The sequence below is a fragment of the Aethalodelphis obliquidens genome, unplaced genomic scaffold (assembly GCF_003676395.1).
Source record: "Aethalodelphis obliquidens isolate GAN/ISIS:26980383/991018 unplaced genomic scaffold, ASM367639v1 scaffold33, whole genome shotgun sequence".
Classification (NCBI taxonomy): Eukaryota; Metazoa; Chordata; class Mammalia; order Artiodactyla; family Delphinidae; genus Aethalodelphis; species Aethalodelphis obliquidens.
In genome coordinates this window covers 21,113,004-21,129,632 of record NW_020837977.1, presented here as the reverse complement: position 1 = coordinate 21,129,632, position 16,629 = coordinate 21,113,004, and the positions used below count along the sequence as shown (strand labels likewise).

The window sequence follows — 16,629 nt, the reverse complement described above, 5'->3', positions numbered from 1 at the left end:
TAACTTAAAGTAACTAAGACATGCCTCCCATAATATACCTAAGTATTTTGTCCTACAGCTTCAAGAGAAAAAGATCCCTTTTTGTAAAAATGTATTTATAGTAGTAAGGTTATGTTTAAGGATGTCTCATAACCATCACCGGAAAAAGTACTTAGGTATTACAGCCTATACTTTCAAAATGTAGCTAATGGCTAATAACAAAAAAACCACTTTTGTATATTTACAGACTAAAAACTCCAGCAACATCTTTAGCTTTCAAGATGACAAAAGACTAACTTTCAAATCATACATTCAGAATTTACCTTTTGAAGGATCACTGGTTTAGAACATATTCTGATTAAACCTTGATGCACTATAAAAAGAAAATGAAAACAAAAAAGAAAAATATAACCACTCAATTAAAATGACAGCCATTATCTTTTTGAACATAACTTACCTCTCAAATTTTTCTCTAAGTTTGGTAATATCTTTAGTTTTAATTTTTTTTCTTTTTTTTCTTTTGTTTTAAATTTTAGACTATTAAGATTCAAAATCAAAAGAAAGGAAAAAAATTCAAAAAATGGATAGAAAAAGGATATTTTGGTCCACCAAAATATTAGGAGTTCTCCAAGAGGCATCAAAAGATACAAAAGAATTTGGCAACCAGATGTTCTTTATATCAAACAACATGTTAAGTATTAACCATTCATCATCCTCAAAACAAGTAAATTCCAAACTCACCCATAGTACTAATGCAATTCCAGAGAACTGGTCCTTTTTCTGCCAAGGCCAGGAAAACTTTCACTATGGCTTTACAACACACCAACTGCATTTTTGGACCGTACTGGGGGAAACTGTCTATCTGCACGACCACGAGGTGCTCCAGAACTGGCATGTGCACCTCAGGAACCTGCCAGAAAGGAGAGCACACGAAGAGCGAGGGCAGGCAATGAATAACTACAGGGACCATACAGACAGTCACAGTAAACACAATGCCATTAGACACGTATCAGATGAATGAAAAACCAGGATTATTACCTAATCTGCTAATTTGTTGCTGTAATTATCTAAAAAAAAAATCAGAGTAACTGTCTAAATGATACTTAAGGTGCAATTCTACCCCAAGCAGCAATCTTAATCTTTTAGAAAGATAAAAAGTAACAAATAATTTTTCCTACTTTGGGAACAAAAAGTCAAGTTTCATGACAAAAACCATACCGATACAAAATACTAACTAAAAATGCCACCTTGGGGACTTCCCTGGTGCTCCAGTGGATAAGACTCCGTGCTCCCAATGCAAGGGGCCCAGGTTCAATCCCTATTCGGGGAACTAGACCCTACAGGCATGCCACAACTAGGGAGCCCGCCTGCTACAACTAAGGAGCCCACGTGCCACAACTAAGACCCGGTACAACCCAATAAATAAATATAAATAAAGATATTAGAAAAAAAAGGTCACCTTGCCCACAATGTGCCCCTACTGAATGCATATAACTCCTGCTACGCCATCAAATTACCTGAAGAACGGAGGTTAAACAGTCACAACTGTACTCCGTTTAACCAACTATCTCACTCACCGTATCAAGGTGAAGCAAGACACTGGCAACAGACTGGAGGAAACTGGGCATCTGGTAGACGTGGTCCTCGGCCGTGTCTGTCTCGGTGAGGAACAGCTGCCGGCAGCGCTGAACAAGCTCCACGAACATGAAGCCAACGTCTTCTGCGTTTATAACCTTGCAAGGCTTTAGGGAAGGAAAACAAGCCTCTGTCAACCTTACCAACTTCAAAATAATGGTGTTTAAGGTGTCGTGTTAAGCCATGTTGTTATAAATTGAATGTTAACAAGCTTTTTAATGGAGAAGAAATGCAGATATAAAATACAGTGTATGTTCTACAGATGCTTTCTGAAATATCTGTAAGTACATTCTGCACAGCTATTAATACACAACACACCTACTGAACCCTGTGTTCTAGGCACTGGGAAGACAGTAGTTATCAAAGACAACTGGGTGCAGGCCCTCCCCAGAGGCCAGTCGCCCAGAGGAAGGGACAGACCCAAACCACGGAGGCACAGCACACGGCACCCAGAGGCACCTTCCTCACTCACGCACCCGGCTGTGCCGTCCTCCGCCCGGCCGCATGCTCCCGAGCCCCCTTAGACTTCGGCTCGAGTCCCTCCTCCACGAGACTCTGGCCCCTGTATCTTTGCCGCGTCCTCTCCCTTCCTCCCTGTTGGCCATGCTCTGGCTACACTACGTCACCACAACGAACAAGTCCCAGCTGGCCAGACCTCAGGGTCTGAAGCTGTGAAGCCCAGGCTCTCGGTCACCTCTGAGCCTTCTCACACACTGTTTCTTCTGCCCTAAGTACACTGAAAGGAGCCGCAGAGACAAGTGGAGATAAAGGTTTATTTTTAAGGGGAAAGGATCATCTGGAAACAAATGAGGAAGCACGAGGGAAGGAGTGAGGAGTGGTGTGGAGGGCTGGAAACAGACGCACAGACCCTACAGCAGGGAAGCAGCCCTGGGAGGCAGATCTGCAGAGGCAGGGAGTGACGCCCTCTGTCGAGTGGAAGCACCCAAGGCGACGGTCAATGTCCCTAAACAGACCTCACGCAGGCACAGGGAGGGGCTCTCGCTAGCGCGCCAAGCGTCACCACCAAACTGCACCTCATCAACAACAGGCAGCGTGGCAGTGGGTAAAACGTGCTGTTTCTCATCTTCAGGTCGGAGTTATGTCTTGGTTCTGTCAACTGTTCGCTGTGTGCCCTTTCACGAGTTACCTAATTTCTCTGGGCCTCAGTTTCCTCACCAGTAAAGTGGAATCATATTCCTAAAAGCTTGTGGGAGAGTTATGAGTATTTGAGATAATACACATACAGAATCCCATTACAGAGCAGGCACTGAAAAAAACAAGTTAATAACAAAACAAGTAAGAACAATATTCTCACAAGTGTGAGATGCTATTCAAAATACAATAAAGTACATTCCTTTACACACTCAAGTGAAACTAAAAAGACGAGAGTAAATTAATGGGCATACCCCTGCAAAGAGTCCATATCCTCGAACGGCGATGGACAAGTCCTTGCTGTTTGCGTCCACGTTTCTGATGATGCCATAGAACTGCTCCATGAAGTACCGCAGCTTACTTCTGTGCGTCTCTGCGTTGTTCGCTACCATAAAAGAAAGCTGCAATGGCATAATGTTTACTTTAGAGACACTTCTACGAAAACAAAGGAATCTATCCAAATGTGAAAAGGCTAGAACTGCTGAGTAAGACATTATCAATGTGTTGTCACAGTTCCACAGTTGTTTTACTCATAAAGAACCATTTCTTCCATCTGCTTGCTTAGTCTCCAACAGCTTCAGAAAAGGCACTTTCTCAAGTAAGCCTTTATTATACGTGATGCTTTTACTAGAGAAAGGGACTGAAAGAGACCAGGAAGATGCAGGAAGACGTTTGCACAAAACACAGGCTCTGGACGAAAGCTCCCTGATGAAGCAGAAGGCATCTTTAGACTCATCTGTGACTCATGGTGACACAGAGCTGGGCAGCCCAGCGGCCGGTGAGTTCAGTCACCAACAGACTGGGACCCACAGGAGAGAACATGGGGATGGCTCAAAACTAAAAATCAGAAAGACAAGTGTCTTATGTGCCTTTCTGAGTACAGGTTTTTTACCTCCTTAGGTAGTTTTATTCTTCCTTAGGTAGGTATTTTATTCTTTTTGTTGCAATGCTGAATGGTATTGTTTCCTTAATTTCTCTTTCTGATCTTCTGTTGTTAGTGTATAGGAATGCAAGAGATTTCTGTGCATTAATTTTGTATCCTGCAACTTCACCAACTTCATTGATTAGCTCTAGTAGTTTTCTGGTGGCATCTTTAGGATTCTCTATGTATAGTATGATGTCATCTGCAAACAGTGACAGTTTTACTTCTTTTCCAATTTGTATACCTTTTATTTCCTTTTCTTCTCTGACTGCCGTGGCTAGAACTTCCAAAACTATGTTGAATAATAGTGGCGAGAGTGGACATGCTTGTCTTGTTCCTGATCTTAGAGGAAATGCTTTCAGTTTTTCACCGAGAATGACGTTTCCTGTGGGTTTGTCGTATATGGCCTTTATTATGTTGAGGTATGTTCCCTCTATACCCACTTTCTGGAGAGTTTTTATCATAAATAGGTGTTGAATTCTATCAAAAGCTTTTTCTGCATCTATTGAGATGATCATATGGTTTTTATTCTTCAATTTGTTAATGTGGTTTATCACATTGATTGATTTGCATATACTGAAAAATCCTTGCATCCCTGGGATAAATCCCACTTCATCGTGGTGTATGACACAAACAGATGGAGAGATATACCATGTTCTTGGATTGGAAGAATCAATATTGTGAAAATGACTATACTACCCAAAGCATTCTACAGATTCAATGCAATCCCTATCAAATTACCAGTGGCATTTTTTACAAAATTAGAACAAAAAAATCTTAAAATTTGTATGGAGACATAAAAGACCCCAAAGAGCCAAAACAGTCTTGAGAGAAAAAAAAACGGAGCTGGAGGAATCAGACTCCCGGACTTCAGACTATACTACAAAGCTACAGTAATCAAGATAATATGGTACTGGCACAAAAACAGAAATACAGATCAATGGAACAGGATAGAAAGCCCAGAGATAAACCCACACACCTATGGTCAACTAATCTATGACAAAAGAGGCAAGAATATACAATGGAAAAAAGACAGTCTCTTCAATAAGTGGTGCTGGGAAAACTGGACAGCCACATGTATAAGAATGAAATTAGAACACTCCCTAACACCATACACAAAAATAAACTGGAAATGGATTAAAGACCTAAATATAAGACCAGACACTATAAAACTCTTGGAGGAAAACATAGGAAGAACACTCTTTGACATAAATCACAGCAAGATCTTTTTTGACCCACCTCCTAGAGTAATGGAAATAAAAACAAAAATAAACAAATGGGACCTAATGAAACTTAAAAGCTTTTGCACAGGGCTTCCCTGGTGGCGCAGTGGTTGAGGGTCCGCCTGCCGATGCAGGGGACACGGGTTTGTGCCCCGGTCTGGAAAGATCCCACATGCCCCAGAGCAGTTGGGCCTGTGAGCCATGGCCACTGAGCCCATGCGTCTGGAGCCTGTGCTCCGCAGCGGGAGAGGCCACAACAGTGAGAGGTACCACAAAAAAAAAAAAAAAAAAAAAAAGAATGGCAAATCACTACAGGAAAAAAAAATCATCAACAGTCACCACGGAAATTCAAATTAAAATCACAGTAGGGTAATACTGTACACCCATCAGACGGGCTGAAATTAAAGACTGGCAATACTAGGTGCTGGCAAGAACGTGGGGTGGCTGGAACTTACCGGTGGGGATGGAAAACGGTGCAAACGGTTTGAAAAGGAGTTTAGCAGTCGCTCATAAACTGCAACCTATGCCTACCATGCACCCCAGCAAAGCCCCTTCTAGGTGTCTGCTCCAGAGCCATGAGAACAGTCGGCAAGGGTGCTGCTCACCAATGCCCTCAGCTGCTCCCGCTACAAGAGCCCCCGCAACCCAACCCCTGGTAGCCATGCGTCTGCTGCTGCATCTGGGACTCTATTTCTGTTTTGTGGATGGGTTCATTTGTACCCTTTTTTAGATTCCACATGTAAGTGCTATTTTATGAAAAAATAAAATAAAATAAAATAAAGCAGTAAAACGCCCCAGGAGTCCCTACAGGAGCTGTGGGATATGCCTACAGCAGGACAGCAGCTGTGCCCCAGGTGTGTGAGGACTCCCAATGCCGCTCTTCAGAATGTCCATCAGCGCCGCCCCAGCCAGTCTCATTCCCACCACCAGCCCACCCCTTGGGTGTTTCCAGCTGCCACTGGGCACTCAGAACCACAGCACCTGCTCCTTGGCCAATGGAGACACCCAGCCACCTGCAGGCTCCCCCTGCACCCACACCCCGGCTGGACCTGGACCCCAGGGCAGGTGGGCTCATCTCCGTCACGAAGCCACAGAGACACAAGCATCTTGTCTTAACATGGCAGCTGACGCTGACCCCCACCCTCACTGGGCCACCGGCTCCAGGGAGCCCTGGCCTCCCAACCGTCTCTCCCTGCCGCCACTTCTTCTATCCAACCTTGGCTCTGAGGCCCTGATCCGATCTGGCATCTTCTGAGCTTTCTTCCAGACCTGCTGCCACCCATGCGGCTGATGGATAAGCATGCTTTTTCTTTAAGTACCACGGAAGCCAATGGATCAACTTGTATTTACTTTTCAAACGTTCACGCACAAGATTGGAATTTAATTTTGTGCATAGAAAGAATTTTAAACAGTACCTGTTTCAGGAAAGATTCCAGAGCTGAATATGCAGCTTTTTTCAATTCTGTATTTGTGTGGCTACACCATTTCGACAGTATTTCAAATAAGGAAACGTAGTTGTCCAGGAGGCAGGTGCTAAACTGAGATGCATGCAGGGTAAATATGGACAGGCCAGCTGCAAATACAAAATACATCACGTTTAAAATAAGACGACAAAGGGCGGAACAAAGAGCTAAGAAAAAGCTTCAGGCACACGTCAAATTAAAACTGTGCTCACAAAGGAGGCTCCAGTGGTCCCCGAGACCTCTGATGCCTCCATCCTCCATCTGAATCGACAGGCCCGTGACTCCCAAAACAAAGGTCGGAAGTAGGATCAGGGTTTATTCAGATAAAGTCAGAATCAAACAATCTGGATCCCCTGAGAGTTGCTCTGAAGAGATTTTTTCTGCAATCATGTGATCTAAGTGTGACCATCTCAACCAGCGCCCAAGAGGCCCCGTCATAACCACGTGGGAGCCTCACAGGTGTCATTGCACTGACTTTCACTCACAGTTTAAGCAAACATTCACTCAATGCACTAACTTAATAATCTGAAACATTCCACCTCATTAAATAAAGGATCTTACCCAAAGGCACCGCGTATCTCTTCAGATCAATCTATTAAAAAAAAAATTTACCATCAATGTTTGACAATCACAAGGCTCAGCTAAAAAGAATTAGAGGAACATTAAATCTCACCTGAGGACAGATTGCCTTTAGTGCAAAATCAAAAATCTCCCTTGAAGTCTGGGGATCTGGGGAAAAACAGAAAGCAGCCCTGTCACACAGCATAATCGTATCATCTGACCAAGCTCACAAGGTATTAAGACTAACAGCTCTGTTTCAGACAGCACGGCCTCCTCCTCCCTCACCTGGCTTCATCCGACGGACCCTTAAACACTCTGTCCCGCTTGTGCTCTGACAGCGACTGCCTGTGCTGAGCTGGACTCTGCTCTGGTCTCTTGGCATCAGCCTCCTCCAGAGGAGCCCCCCTCAGGCATCCTGCGGGCCTCTCTGCCCAGGCTCCCGAGCTGACCCTGCCCACACACACAGCTGTACACATCGTGTCTCGGGAGGCTGCCAAGGCCGTGTCTTGAGACCTCCTTTCTCCCACAGGACCCAGTCCTACGTGGTGCACGCACGCTAAGTGTGGATGCTGCACAGCGGCCACAGCTACACACGTCCAGGACGAAAAGCCAGGTTCTGGCCTGCAGCTCAGTAAACAGTGGACGGACTTCAGCTGCTCACTGCCACCAAGAATCATGGCTCTCGGCGCTGCACTAACGCACACCTCAGCCGAAGCAGGCAGGCAGACCTCATAAACATCAAGGCCCAGACCTGTTCCTCACAGAAAAATCACCGCGCGGAAGCCCCTCTCACACTGACCCCGCATTCTATGCGACCTCACCCCTCCCCAGCACTCTGCAGCAGGCAGCCCAGCTCTCGTGACCCCGACCACAGCCGGCAGCCTGGACGCCCGGGAACCCACTGCTCCCGCTGCCCGGAACATCCTCCCCAGCCCCTCCCCAGCCGGCCCCTCGCCACCCTGCAGGCCTTTGCCTCTCGTCACCTCCCCAGAAAGAACCGTGGGCTGTGCACCTCCTCCATCTCTCCATGCTCCAGATTCCCACCCACAGCACCCGGCGTGCATGCACAAATGAACCCTGAAATCTGCGGAGCTTGTGCTCCTCGTCTGTCTTCTCACCACGCTGAGCTCACGATGGCAGGAACCCGGGGATTCCCATCTCTGAGCCCAGCACCCAATCCATCACTCTTCAGACAGAAGACACCCAGGAAAGACGTGCTCTATGAACAAATATATTAGTACTGAGTACTAATACTAACCGCCTGAAGTTACGTAATCACAGCGTGACCATAAACTGCAAATTTTAGCCTCATACCAAGGCTTAAATCCCAGTCCTGCCACGTGCTGGTTACATTAGTTTCCTGTCGCTGCTGTAACCAATTATCACAAACTCAGAGGCTTAAAACTACACAAACTTATTACCACACAGTTCTGGAGGTGAGAAATCTGAAACCAAGATCACGGCTACAAGTAGAAAACTCTCTGAAAACGCCCTGGGACCAGCAGGACAGACCATGCACAGCTGAAGGCAGAAAGGAGCACCCACGCAGAGGAGCCGGCGCAGCGTGGCCTCTGCTCCCCCAGCACTGCGACCGCAGGGTCCGGACCCACATCGGGCTCCCCAGCTGGAGACCCTGCACCCGCATGACGAGCCCCCAGAACATCCGGAGAGCCAGGGGACTGCAGGGAACGAGAGCCGCTCCCCCCGAGGCCCACAGCACAGGGGCTGCAGCTCGAAAAGCGCCTGGGTCTCCTCTCCCATGAAGGAGTGGCATGGACTCACTCCAAATCGTGTGCCAGAGGGGCAGGACTCTGCTGGCACGTTCTCAGGGTCCCCAGGGGCTGGCGGGCACCAGATGCTAGCTGTGGGAGCCCTGCCCTCCACCGAGCTGGCTGGGTACCACCAGCCCCTTTCTGACTCCCCATCTTACCCGTCAGCCCCGCTCACCCCACCCGGTTTCAGCTGCGGACCCACCATGGCCTGCGCTCCTCCCAAGCAGCCCCCGCCCCACCAGTCCTGGTGCGTGCCCTCGGCCGGCACCAGAGCCCCTCCAAATCCACCCCTGCCTGGCCAGACACCTCTGGCCAGCACCAGCATCCCCCAACGTGGCTCCTGCCCCAAGGGCTGGCCGCACACACCGGAGCACCAGCAACAGCTGCATCCGGGCCTCAGAGCCCAGCGCACACGGTAGCGCACGGGAGGCCAGCCTGGCCCGGCCACACAGGGGACGCTCCTGGGGCACCCGGCTCCAATGCAGTCTGGGGGCACTGCACTACCGGGCCCCACAGGGCACCTTCTATACCAAGACCAGGAAATGCAGCTGACCTACCAAATACACAGAAACAAACACACAGAATCAGGCAAGATGAGGAGCCGAAGGAACGTGTCCCCTCCTGCCCTGCTGACGGGAAAGTAAACTGCTGCAGCCACTGAGGAAAACTGTGCGGCGGCTCCCCAAAACTCAAAAATAAAACTACCACATGATCGAACTACAATCCTGCAGCCTGTGGAAGGAAAACCACATTCACAGAAAGACAGACAAAATGAAAAGGCAGAGAACTTTGTACCAGATGAAGAAACAAGACAAGACCCCAGGAAAACCACTAAATGAAGTGGAGATAGGCAACCTTCCAGAATAAAAATTCAAAATAATGACAGTGAAGATGACCCAGAAGCTCAGAAAAAGAATGGAGGCAAAGATGGAGAAGATGCAAGAAATGTTTAACAAAGACGTAGAGCAATTAAAGAACAGATACCTAAAAGAATTAAAGAACAAACAAACAGGGATGAACAATACAGTAAGTGAAATGAAAAATACACTAGAAGGAATGAATAGCAGAATAACTGAGACAGAAGAACGGTAAGTGACCTGGAAGACAGAATGGTGGAATTCACTGCCACAGAACAGAACAAAGACAAAAGAATGAAAAGAAATGAAGACAGCCTAAGAGACCTCTGGGACAACATTAAATGCACCAACATTCACATAATAGGGGTCCCAGAAGGAGAAGAGAGAGAGAAAGGACCCGAGAAAATATCTGAAGAGATTGTAGTCGAAAACATCCCTAACATCGAAAAGGAAACAGCCACCCAATTCCAGGAAACGCACAGTGTCCCAGGCAGGATAAACCCAAGGAGAAACATGCCGAGATTCATAGTAATCAAATGGACAAAAATTAAAGACAAAGAAAAATTATTGAAAGAAACAAGGGAAACCAACAAATAATATACAAGGGAACTCCCATAAGGTTAACAGCTGATTTCTCAGCAGAAACTCTACAAGCCAGAAGGGAGTGGCATGATATATTTACAGTGATGAAAAGGAAGAACCTACAACGAAGATTACTCTACCCAACAAGGATCTCATTCAGATTCGACGGAGAAATCAAAAGCTTTACAGACAAGCAAAAGCTAAGAGAATTTGGCATCACCAAACCAGCTGTACAACAAAGGCTAGAGGAACTTCTCTAAGTGGGAAACACAAGAGAAGAAAAGGACCTACAAAAACAAACCCATAACAAATAAGAAAATGGTTATAAGAACATGCATATCAATAATTACCTTAAGTGTGAATGGATTAAATGCTCCAACCAAAAGACACAGGCTCGCTAAATAGATACGAAAACAAGACCCACATATAAGCTGTCTACAAGAGACCCACCTCAGACCTAGGGATACATACAGACTGAAAGTGAGGGGATGTAAAAAGATATTCCATGCAGATGGAAATCGAAAGAAAACTGGGGTAGTAATACTCATATCAGATAAAATAGACTTTAAAATAAAGAATGTTACAAAGGACAAGGAAGGACACTACATAATGATCAAGGAATCAAACCAAGAAAAAGATATAACAATTATAAATATGTATGCACCCAACATAGGAGCACCTCAATCCATATGGCAAATGCTAAATAACAACCATGAAAAGAGAAATCGACAATATCACAGTAATAGTAGGGGACTTTAACACCCCACTTACACCAATGGGCAGATCAAACAGAAAATAAATAAGGAAACACAAGCTTTAAATGATACATTAAACAAGAGGGACTTAACTAATATTTATAGGAAATTCCATCCAAAAACAGCAGATTACACTTTCTTCTCAAGTGCACACGTAACATTCTCCAGGATAGATCACATCTTGGGTCACAAATCAAGCCTCGGTAAATTTAAGAAAACTGAAATAATATCAATCATCTTTTCTGACCGCAACTTTATGAGATTAGAAATCAATTACAGGGAAAAGAAACATAAAAAACACAAACACATGGAGGTTGAACAATACATTACTAAATAACCAAGAGATCACTGAAGAAATCAAAGAGGAAATCAAAAAATACCTAGAGACAAATGACAGTGAAAACATGATGATCCAAAACCTATGGGATGCAGCTAAAGCAGTTCTAAGGGGGAAGTTTATAGCAATACAGGCCTACCCAGGAAACAAGAAAATTTTCAAATAAACAATCTAACCTTACACCTGAAGGAACTAGAGGAAGAACAAACAGAACCCAAAGTTAGTAGAAGGAAAGAAATCATAAAGATCAGAGCGGAAATAAATGAAACAGGAACAAAGAAAACAATAACAAAGATCAAGAAAACTAAAAGCTGGTTCTTTGAGAAGATAAACAAAATTGATAAACCTTTAGCCAGACTCATCAAAAAAAAGAGGGAGAAGACTCAAATCAATAAAATTAGAAAAGAAAAAGCAGAAGTAACAACAGAAACGGCAGAAATACAAAGCATCATAAGAGACTACTACAAGCAACTCTATGCCAATAAAATGGACAACCTAGAAGAAATGGACAAATTCTCAGAAAGGTATAAACTTCCAAGACTGAACCAAGAAGCAATAGAAAATATGAACAGACCAATCACAAGTAATGAAACTGAAACTGTGATTAAAAATTTTCCAACAAACAAAAGTCCAGGACCAGATGGCTTCATAGGTGAATTCTATCAAACATTTAGAGAAGCGCTAACACCCATCCTTCTCAAACTCTTCCAAAAAACTGCAGAGGGAGGAAGACTTCCAAACTCATTCTATGAGGCCACCATCATGCTGATACCAAAACCAGACAAAGACACTACAAAAAAAGAAAATTACAGGCCAATATCACCGATGAATATAAATGCAAAAGTTCTCAACAAAATACTAGCAAACAGAATCCAACAACATATTGAAAGGATCATACACCATGATCAACTGGGATTTATCCCAGGGATGCAAGGATTCTTCAATATATGCAAATCTATCAATGTGATACACCATATCAACAAACTGAAGAATAAAAACCACATGATCATCTCAATAGATGCAGACAAAGCTTGTAACAAAATTCAACACTCATTTATGATAAAAACTCTCCAGAAAGTGGGCACAGAGGGAACCTACCTCAACATAATAAAGGCCATGTATGACAAACCCACAGCAGACAGCTTTCTCAATGGTGAAAAACTGAAAGCATTTCCTCTAAGATCAGGAACAAGACAAGAATGTCCATTCTCACCACTATTATTCAACATAGTTTGGAAGTCCTAGCCACAGCAATCAGAGAAGAAAAAATAAATAAAAGGAATACAAATTGGAAAAGAAGTAAAACTGTCACTGTTTGCAAATGACATCATACTATACATAGAGAATCCTAAAAATGCCACCAGAAAACTACTAGAGCTAATCAATGAATGTGGCAAAGTTGCAGGATATAAAATTAATACACAGAAATCTCTTGCATTCCTATATACTAACAACAAAAGATCAGATAGAGAAATCAAGGAAACAACACCATTCACCACTGCAACAAAAAGAATAAAATACCTAGGAATGAACCTGCCTAAGGAGGTAAAAGACCTGGTGTCAGAAAACTATAAGACACTGATGAAAGAACAAAGATGACACAAACAGATGGAGACATATATCACATTCTTGGATTAGAAGAATCAATATTGTGAAAATGACTACTACACCCAAAGCAATCTACAGATTCAATGCAACCCCTATCAAATTACCAGTGGCATTTTTTACAAAACTAGAACAAAAAATCTTAAAATGTGTATGGAGACATAAAAGACCCCGAATAGCCAAAGTAGTCTTGAGGGAAAAAAACTGAGCTGGAGGAATCAGGCTCCTGGACTTCAGACTATATTACAAAGCTACAGTAATCAAGACAATATGGTACTGGCACAAAAACAGAAATATAGGTCAATGCAACAGGATAGAAAGTCCAGAGATAAACACACACACCTATGGTCAACTAATATATAACAAAGGAGGCAAGGATATACAATGGAGAAAAGACAGCCTCTTCAATAAGTGGTGCTGGGAAAACTGGACAGCTACATGTAAAAGAATGAAATTAGAAATTAACACCATATACACAAATAAACTCAAAATGGATTAGAGACCTAAATGTAAAACCGGACACTAGAAAACTCTTAGAGAAAAACATCGGAAGAACACTCTTTGACATAAATCACAGCAAAATCTTTTTTGATCCACCTCCTAGAGTAATGGAAATAAAAACAAAAATAAACAAATGGGGCGTAATGAAACTTAAAAGCTTTTGCAAAACAAAGGAAACTACAAACAAGATGAAAAGACAACCCTCAGAATGGAAGAAAATATTTGCAAACGAATCAACAGACGAAGAGCATTAATCTCCAAAATACATAAACAGCTCATGCAGCTCAATACTTAAAAAAAATGAAAAACCCAATCCAAAAATGGGCAGAAGACCTAAATAAACATTTCCAAAGAAGACACACAGATGGCCAAGAGGCACATGAAAAGCTGCTCAATATCACTAATTATTAGAGAAATGTAAATCAAAACTACAATGAGGTATCACCTCACAACAATTAGAATGGGCACCATCAAAAAATCTACAAACAACAAATGCTGATGAGGGTGTGGAGAAAAGGGAACCCTCTTGCACTGTTGGTGGGAATGTAAATTGATACAGCCACTATGGAGAACAGTATGGAGGTGTCTTAAAAACTGAAAACAGAATTACCATATAAACCAGCAATCCCACTACTGGGCATATACCCAGAGAAAGCCATAATTCAAAAAGACACATGCACCCCAATGTTCATTGCAGCACTACTTACAATAGCCAGGTCATGGAAGCAACCTAAATGCTCATTGACAGACAAATGGATAAAGAAGATGTGGGGGATTCCCTGGTGGCACAGTGGTTGAGAGCCCGCCTGCCAATGCAGGGGACACGGGTTTGTGCCCCGGTCCGGGAAGATCTCACATGCCGTGGAGTGGCTGGTCCTGTGAGCCACGGACGCTGAGCCTGTGTGTCCGGAGCCTGTGCTCCGCAACGGGAGAGGCCACAGCAGTGAGAGGCCCGCGTACCGCAAAAAAAAAAAAAGAAAAAAGATGTGGTACATATATATGAAATATCACTCAGCCATAAAAAGGAACAAACTTGGGTCATTTGTAGAGACGTGGATGGATCTAGAGACTGTCATACAGAGTAAAGTAAGTCAGAAAGAGAAAAACAAATATAGTATATTAATGCATATATGTGAACCTAGAAAAATGGTACAGATGAACTGGTTTGCAGGGCAGAAAGAGATAAAGACAGAGAACAAACGTACGGACACCAAGGGGGTACAGTGGCAGCGGGGTGGTGGTGGTGGTGGGATGAATTGGGAGATTGGGATTGACACATATACACCAATATGTATTAAATAGATAACTAATAAGAACCTGCTGTATAAAAAAATAAAATGCAAAAATTCAAAAAATAAATAACCACCACAGGATCCAGCAATTTCACTTCTGTGTATTTACCCAAAGAAAACGAAAATACTAATTAGAAAAAATATATGCACTCCAGTGTTCAAAACAGCATTATTTACAACAGCAAAATATGGAAGCAATCTAAGTGCCCATGGATAAATAAATGGATTTAAAAAAAGTGAATATTTATGTATATATACATATTTGTAGGAATACTATTCAGCCATAAGAAACAAAGAAGTCTTGCCATCTGCAACTACATGGATGGGCCTAGAGAGTATTATGCTAAGTGAAGTAAGTCACACAGAAAGACAAACACCATGTATTTGTCTCACTTATATGTGGAATCTAAAAAACAAATGTACAAACAAAACAGAAACAGACAGATACAGAGAGCAAACTGCATGTTGCCAGAGGGAACAGAGGTGGGAGGATGAGTGAAACAGGTGAAGGAGATTAAGAGCCACAAACTTCCCATTGTGAAGTAAGTCAGTCTCGAGGATGTGACACACAACATGGGAAATACAGTCAATAATATCATAATAGCTTCGTTTGGTGACATATGGTTACTAGACTCGTCGAGGTGATCATTTCCAAAGGTATTTCATCGTCAGATCACTATGCTGTATGCCTGAAACTAACATAATATTGTATTGCAACTATACTTCATTTAAAAAAATAAAATAGGGAATTCCCTGACGGTTCAGCGGTTAGGACTCAGCACTTTCACTGCCAGGGCCCGAGTTCAATCCCTGGTCAGGGAACTTAGATGCTGCAAGCCATGAGGCACGCCCGGAAAAAAAAAAAAAAAGGAAAAAATAAAATATAACATAAAGTCAAGGTGTCATCAGGATGTGTTCTTTCCTAGAGGCTTTCAGGGCTACCTTCACCTGACTCTAGAGGCCGCTCGCTCTCCTTGGCTCCAGGCCCCTTCTCCATCCTCAAAGCCAGCTTCTCCCGACACAGGGACCATGCAGCCTCCCTCACCCCTGTTTAAGTACCTTTGTGATCATACTGGGTCCACCTGGATAACCTCATGTCACAGTCAGGTGATGACCAACCTTAATCCCGTGTGCCACCTGACTCCCCTTTGTGATATAACCTAAGTCACAGGTGCTGCGATTAGAATGAGGACGTCTTTGGAAGCCATTATTCTGCCCACCTTGCTACTTGAGTGACTTTGGAGAAGTTTCTTAGTTCTAGTTTTCTGATCTATGAAAGAAAGATATTATCACCTACCTTAGTGAGTTATTTCAGGAATTTTCCTTGCAGTATGAATAGAATAATCTCTAGCACACAGTAAATAAGCAGTAAGTGCTATTATTTTTCTTGTTCGCCAAACGTCAATTAATATAGGAAGCAAGGACAAAAAGAAATAAGCAACATTACCTGCCACCACGGTCAAGTGACAAAATAAACATACAACCTGGTAGATTAAAAATACGCCACAGGGGCTTCCCTGGTGGCGCAGTGGTTGAGAGTCCGCCTGCCGATGCAGGGAACACGGGTTCGTGCCCCGGTCCGGGAGGATCCCACATGCCGCGGAGCGGCTGGGCCCGTGAGCCATGGCCGCTGGGCCTGCACGTCCGGAGCCTGTGCTCCACAGCAGGAGAGGCCACAACGGTGAGAGGCCCGCGTACCGAGAAAAATAAATAAATAAATAAAATAAAATAAAATAAAATAAATAAATAAATAAATAAAAATACGTCACAGAAAGTGCTGTCACAGAGAGGACTACAGAAGCCCAAGAAGTTACCCACACAGGGGGAGCATAAAGCCTTCAGAAAACAGATCTTTGAGCAGGAACCTCACAGGGTGGGAAGCTGGCCACAGACATGGATCAAAGAGAGAGGAGACCGAGGAAGGGAAAGCAGGTGGAGCTGCGCCAGTGTACCGGGTCAGAGGCAACAGAGACGGGGTGAACAGGAACACTAG

At 43.7% G+C, this 16,629-nt stretch overlaps 1 protein-coding gene across 6 annotated transcripts in view; it reads right to left on the bottom strand.

Moving 5' to 3' along the window:
- PRKDC (protein kinase, DNA-activated, catalytic subunit) overlaps positions 1-16,629 on the bottom strand; it is a 150,435-nt gene that overhangs the window by 127,762 nt on the left and 6,044 nt on the right. For all 6 annotated transcript variants that reach the window (XM_027128148.1, XM_027128149.1, XM_027128143.1 and 3 more), the window contains exons 8-14: positions 7,048-7,103; positions 6,936-6,966; positions 6,327-6,484; positions 3,021-3,167; positions 1,557-1,721; positions 721-889; positions 303-352 (exon numbers count right to left, since the gene is read on the bottom strand). In XM_027128148.1, coding sequence (XP_026983949.1) covers positions 303-352; positions 721-889; positions 1,557-1,721; positions 3,021-3,167; positions 6,327-6,484; positions 6,936-6,966; positions 7,048-7,103 — 776 coding nt within the window. The remainder of the gene's footprint in view (positions 1-302; positions 353-720; positions 890-1,556; positions 1,722-3,020; positions 3,168-6,326; positions 6,485-6,935; positions 6,967-7,047; positions 7,104-16,629) is intronic.